This window comes from Citrus clementina, unplaced genomic scaffold, assembly GCF_000493195.1.
Source record: "Citrus clementina cultivar Clemenules unplaced genomic scaffold, Citrus_clementina_v1.0 scaffold_2, whole genome shotgun sequence".
In the NCBI taxonomy this organism is placed as follows: Eukaryota; Viridiplantae; Streptophyta; class Magnoliopsida; order Sapindales; family Rutaceae; genus Citrus; species Citrus x clementina.
In genome coordinates, this window is record NW_006262688.1 from 11,859,834 (window position 1) to 11,866,858 (window position 7,025).

Below are 7,025 nucleotides of genomic sequence, written 5' to 3' on the forward strand. Positions count from 1 at the left end.
TTTACCCCTTTACTTTTCATCACACATTTTTGACATTTTGTCGACATGTCGGCAACATAATATCTCTATGATTTTGACAAACCTCAGTACCTCACGGCAGCAAAGTGAAATGTAGCCGGCGTGGTACCTCCTTGGTTGCCTCCAAAAAACAGAGTAAATAGCATGGTACGTGGTAGGTTGCAACAACCTCTTGCAGTACTGCGAGTCTCTTGGAATGGCTGTTGGAATATGAATTATTTTCTTTCAGTGATAACGACAAAACATACTTCATTTTACATGTGGAGAGAGATATCTATGAACTACCATCGTTGCCAACAAAATGTTTTTCATGGATGTTATTTTTACAGTAGTATCACACATTTTAAATTTTTTATTTTAAAAAATTATCTCAAATAAATATCATAATATAATTAATTTATTTAAATTTAAAAAATAATTATCAATCACTTAATGAATAATATATTATTTAAGAAAAAAATTAATAATTCTATCATTACTTATTATTTTTATCTTTAAATGAGTAATTTTAGAGCCTAATATGAATTTATTTAATTTACGTCTACACTAATGTTATGTGCTATCAAGACTACCATTCAAGACCCATTATTTTATTATCATCATTATTTTACTAATTACCAATCACATTTTTATTGTTGTTGCAATAATAATAGTAAAGGTATAATATTGTTGTAAAATTAAACTCTAATCAGTAAATGAGTTTAATTGAAATGGTAATTTGTTCGCTGTCTTTACATAAAAGAGAAAAATGAAAAAAAAAAAAAAAGAGCGATAGCTGGCTATAATAAGGCAATGAATGTCTAAGAATTTAAGTTCAATTGGGATAAAAATAGATAGCATTATAATTTTTTTAATAATTTAGATAGGTTATAATATAAATTTTGTAAAATTAAAAGGTTTATGGGAATCATAATAAATAAATTACAATATAAAATTATTATATTATTTATCAATTAAGAGCACAATAATTTAGTAAGAGAAAGAGAGTAAATAAGAGGCACAACAATTATTTAGAGACACCTTTTATTCAATCTCTCAATAATATACTAAAAAAAAAACGAACCCTCATTTTATAGTCTTATAATCATATAAATGAAGTAAATAATTAATAAATGAATACATCATTAGTCATAACTTCTCAAAGTGTGAGTTATAAGAGATGAATAGTTAATGTGATAAACATTTAAAAAGAGGAATATTTAACTATGTGATGAACATCCATATAGTTATAATTATTTCATAACAATAATCATATAAAAAGAGGAGTTCAAATGTATGTGTGTGTGTGTGTCTATATATATAATTGCAATTTAATTTTTAAAAATTTGATTTGATTAGTAATATTAATATTTGAAATTCAATCTTGAGAGAATAGGGAGGGGGTAGTTTGAGAAACCAGCTAGGCGAGAATTCATGCCTACCCCGCAAAAAAATTGTTCGCGTACAAGTTATGGCCATGAGCCCACGAACATGTAAAGCGTAACACCAGATGGAGCCTGTGGTGAGTAGTAGGTCCAGGTCCTCGGAAATTGGGAATGGTCCTATGGCAATTAAATGACAATTTCCCTGTGAGTGGGAGACAGTGACCCCGGCACATCCACGTCACAATTAATTCAGCCTTTATAAAGGACTCAGCTAAGTTGCAGAGATTCTGTGTGTGAACAAAAAAAACTTTTTTCTTTTAAAAAAAAAAAGATACTTTCCATCCTTTGCAAGATATTTTCATGGATTACTTTTTGCTGATTGAGAGTACTTCACAAATAAATGATCAATGTACACGTAAAGTTGGGTTGAACGATAGGTTTGAATGATGGATGCGCCTACGTTGCTACAGCAATATGATACCGCTTTTTTGCCATTTTTTGTGATCCAAGTATTGGATCCAAATAAGAATGGTAAAAATAAATGCATATTATCATTGTAATTTCTCTTATTTTTTAATAGGAAAAAAATATAATAATTATTATTTTATTTATTGGCTAAGTTGTTAAACGATATGAACTTTTATTCATTATAAAAGTAATTTACAACACCATAAAAAATTACTTGTGTTATTTAGTTGTGTTATTAGCACACCATAAAAAATTACTACATACCATAATTTACAGCTTGGCAATCTGTTATAGCAAATCTCCTATTTTTAGATTTTATCTTTCTAAACTTCCTCTTAATTACTTGTGTTATTTAGTTGTCTTATTTCTTTTCGAAACTATGCTTATATTCGTAGGTTATCGTTTCTATTTTCCTTGAATAATTGTATACTAGTAATTTTGAAAAAAAATATCTAATAGAAAATTAATACTCAGCACCATAAAAAAAAATTAAAAATTTACAGAAAAGTCAGTTCAATTTCAAAAAGTTACTCTTGATGACTTTCTCAGAAGCAACAACATAGATATTAACTAGAGTAAAGAAATAGTAATTGAATAATTTTTAATTAAATTAAAAGATAACTAAACGATTCGCCGAAGGCTCTATGGTCACTATGCTTCCACTAAAGAGGTTTGATCATGCACGAGAACATAATTTCTACTTGAAACGTGTATGTTTATTTTGTGATCAGTGAAGAAACACACAATGAATTGAAACTCGATCACCGTACTGCTTTAGTAATGATTTATATTTCATAGCATTAAGCTGAGTCAATTTCATTAAATAAGATGATCGTCAACATCAGAAGTGATTCCGAATATGTAGGTAACGTGTAATAGCCATGTATGCTTATTATTATTTTTTAAAAAAAATTCTTATATGTTTTATTTTTTATTTTTACATGAAACAATTACTCAATAGTACAACTTATAATATAGGAATAGTTTACATTAGTTTTTATGAAGGACCGTCCTACTTTATTCACATTTTGAAAGAGAGAAAATTGAATTCTCTCAAATTGAGGATATAAATTAAATCCCCACGATACTCAAATCCAAGCTCACAATTGTGAGATTTAAGTTCTAACCATTAGGTTAAGTTGTATTTAATGTTTAATTTGAAGTAAGAAAATGAGAGAAGAGTAGAATTTGATTACATTGTTTGTTTTGCACATGAAATTACATAAAGGAAAACTAGTCACATGTGTTTTAATTAGACCAAAATGCCCTCTAGTTATGGAGTACTTGGAATTTATCAATAAAATATTTCAGTTGTTTCCTAAATTTAATTTAGCTTATAAATTTATATGGAGCTTATAATAATAGTAATAATTCTTCAAAGCAAAACCATATTCAATTTAACAATGTTGCATACGTGACTGTTACTAATATTTTATATTTTTACTTGCAAATTCATCTTAGGCCAACTTATAAGGATAATCTCATTTCGAGTGGCAAAAGTTAGTTTTTTTGGGACCAGAATGCCTTTTTTTATGTAATAATAATAATAACCACCAACATTGATGTTTTGCTCGAATATTTGGCTCATCTTTCATACCTTTGACATGTCTTTTTCAAACGAATTGATTAGTGTTAGATATAAATAAAAATAATGAAATGATATTTCATTCGTACAAAATAAATGAAGACAAGATGAATAAAAGATCCATTTAATATGTTCCAATTACCGCATTACAAGTACTAAACGAGTTTGAAGCGAGCGTTACAAACACCTTGATATTTATCACCACGGATTCGGTTCAAGAGGGAGTGTCTGGTTTGGTTGAAGATGGATTCGAGAGGATTCATGCGGCATAATTGACTCGTGTCGAGTTCGCATGACCATGCAATCGACCTCCAATCACTTGACCATCGATTTCGCAGACCATTACTTCAAATCTTTTTTTTTTTTTTCTCCCCACTAACAAACGCCATTGGGAGGTGCAGTGATACATCAATAAATATGTTTTTTTCATCAATAATTATCCATTTGATAAGATGGCCAAAAAACATTTATTTCAGTAAATTTCCTTAGTTATAATTTCTAAATACGGGGAGAGATATGTGGCGCAACAACCACCACCGCTTACGCAGCCTAACACTATCCACGTGGTCAGCATCTGCCCGTTGATTTAACCTACCCCCATTGGTTTTATCTGTATAAAAGCATGCAGTCAGCACCCCCAGTTAGTGCACACTCACCAAGCACGAGCCACAAACATATTCATTAAGGGTTCAACTTGAAATGGCAACCGTTCAAGAGATCAGAAACGCTCAGCGTGCCGACGGCCCGGCCACCGTCCTCGCCATCGGTACGGCCACGCCTGCCCACAGTGTCAACCAGGCTGATTATCCCGACTATTACTTCAGGATCACAAAGAGCGAGCATATGACGGAGCTTAAAGAGAAGTTCAAGCGCATGTGTACGTTTTTGTATATGTAAATCATTTTGTATTCACATTCTCAATTTTGTTTCGCTCGTTGCAAATTATACTCATTTTGATCTCTGATGTTTTATATTACAGGTGACAAGTCGATGATTAAGAAGCGTTACATGTACTTAACGGAAGAGATTTTGAAGGAAAACCCCAACATGTGCGCTTACATGGCTCCATCACTCGACGCACGTCAAGACATTGTGGTGGTCGAAGTGCCGAAGCTCGGGAAAGAAGCTGCTACAAAGGCCATCAAAGAATGGGGCCAGCCCAAGTCTAAGATCACCCACCTCATCTTCTGCACCACCTCCGGCGTCGACATGCCCGGCGCCGACTACCAGCTCACCAAACTGATCGGCCTGCGCCCCTCCGTCAAGCGCTTCATGATGTACCAACAAGGATGTTTCGCCGGTGGCACTGTTCTTCGCCTCGCTAAAGACTTGGCTGAGAACAACAAGGGCGCTCGCGTTCTTGTTGTCTGTTCGGAGATCACGGCGGTCACTTTCCGCGGCCCTGCCGATACTCATCTTGATTCTCTTGTGGGCCAGGCTTTGTTCGGTGATGGTGCTGCTGCTGTGATCGTGGGTGCCGATCCTGACACGTCGGTCGAGCGTCCGTTGTATCAGCTCGTGTCGACTTCGCAGACGATCCTCCCTGACTCTGACGGTGCAATTGACGGACACTTGCGCGAAGTCGGTCTCACTTTCCATTTGCTTAAAGACGTCCCCGGCTTGATCTCAAAGAATATAGAGAAAAGCCTGTCTGAAGCGTTCGCCCCGCTTGGCATCAGCGACTGGAACTCGATATTCTGGATCGCTCACCCCGGTGGGCCCGCAATTCTGGACCAAGTGGAGTCTAAACTGGGCCTCAAAGGGGAGAAGCTGAAGGCCACACGTCAAGTGTTGAGTGAGTACGGTAACATGTCAAGCGCTTGTGTCCTGTTCATCCTTGACGAGATGAGAAAGAAGTCTGTTGAGGAAGCGAAAGCCACCACCGGCGAAGGGCTTGATTGGGGTGTGCTGTTCGGGTTCGGGCCGGGGCTCACCGTCGAGACCGTTGTGCTGCACAGTGTCCCCATCAAAGCTTGAAGTGAGAACTCCATCAGTATGTTTAGTAGTTCAGTAACTTTATGTTGTATGCTTTCACAGTTGAATTATTGGTTGATCGTGTGAAGGTTTAGTTTTGTCAATTGAGTTTAAGGCATCGTGCCTTTTCTCTTATGACGTCACCAAACCTGGGCAACGCTTTGTGTTTATGCATAAATTCTTGGGAATTTGAGAAAGTAGTAAATTTGTAACTGGATGTCCAGAATCTGTAAATGCCCAAAGGTCATGATTTTAATGTGGGAAAAAAAATTATCGTTATAAAGTAAAGCTGATAACAAATTATATGGAAAAATATTATAAAATTTTTATATCGTATAATTATAATATAAAAGTAAGTTAATATTTAAATTATAATCACATAAATATATATTTATCAAATTATTTTAATATCCCAGCTCAGCCAGGAGCGGATGCAGCACATGACTAAGGGGGCTCACTGGCCAAAATTAAAAAAATAAAAAAGAAAAATATTTTAATTTTTTAATTAATGGAGCCTCCACTAAAAAAAATTAAAAAAATAAAAGAGAAATATTTTAATTTTCTAATTAATTTTTATTAAATTTATTGAAATAATCACTATAAAATATAAATCTCTATAAAAATTTATAATTCATATTTTAATTAAAATAATGATAATATTTTCAGTAATAAAACTCATGAAGAATTATCTTTAGAATTAAATGGGATAAGTGATAGTTTAGTTGTTTATAATAAATTTAATAATATTAATATTGAGTCTATTGTATGATATTTTTAAAATATAAAAATACATATAAATTAATTATAATATTAATAAATATTTTATATATTTAAAATTTTAATTTTTTATATTTTACTATTATTTAATTTAATTTCATTAAATTATTTTTTTAGATCTCCGACCAAAGGGGCGTTCATGGCTTTTTTTTAAGCTTCGACAAGCAGTACTGTTTTGTCCTTGTTGAGAATTTAAAAAAATTAGTGAAATATTATATAATATTTGATGTTGACATAGACTCCTATGCTGATTGTTGTAACAGTTGTTTTATATTTATTTATTGGGAGTCTCTAAAATACATTTAATATAACATACATAATTTATCTCAATCACGTAAATTATGAGTCCCATAATTTTATGTGATTGAAATAAATTGTGTAAGTTACATTTAACGTAACTTAACACTTGCCTTACTTATTTTGTAACTGAGTAGGTAAAGTGGGGGCGGTCAAATTGGGAGAAGTCTTGTGTTGATAATTTTGGTTGCAAATATGATTTTTTTTTTCTGTTTGTTTATTTAGAAAATTACTTCGAAAAAAAGTGCGTTAGTGAGAGAATTTTAGTTCTAAAATATGAATTTTGATAGAGAGAGAGAGAGAGATCCGCACAAACAGAAAAAGAATCCAACGGCAATTTTGATATAAACTCTAACAGAAGCGTTCTCATAATAAGTACATTAATTGCCAACTAAAAAGAACGAATAAAAAGTACAACGTGGCGATAAATGAAATCATTTCACTAAGTGATGGGGATAAGAAAAAGAGTGATCTGAAAAATGGTAAATATTGAGTTACATTTACTTAGGGGGTGATCATTTCAACGTGTTTACGTGCAAATA

The 7,025-nt window shown here is 32.8% G+C and overlaps 1 protein-coding gene across 1 annotated transcript; it reads left to right on the forward strand.

Moving 5' to 3' along the window:
- Positions 1–4,065: 4,065 nt before the first annotated feature.
- On the forward strand, positions 4,066–5,679 carry LOC18051925 (chalcone synthase 2). The gene is made up of 2 exons (XM_006446839.2): positions 4,066–4,312; positions 4,415–5,679. The coding sequence occupies exons 1-2, from the start codon at positions 4,135–4,137 to the stop codon at positions 5,410–5,412; spliced, it is 1,176 nt and encodes a 391-aa protein (XP_006446902.1). The 5' UTR covers positions 4,066–4,134; the 3' UTR covers positions 5,413–5,679.
- Positions 5,680–7,025: the final 1,346 nt, after the last annotated feature.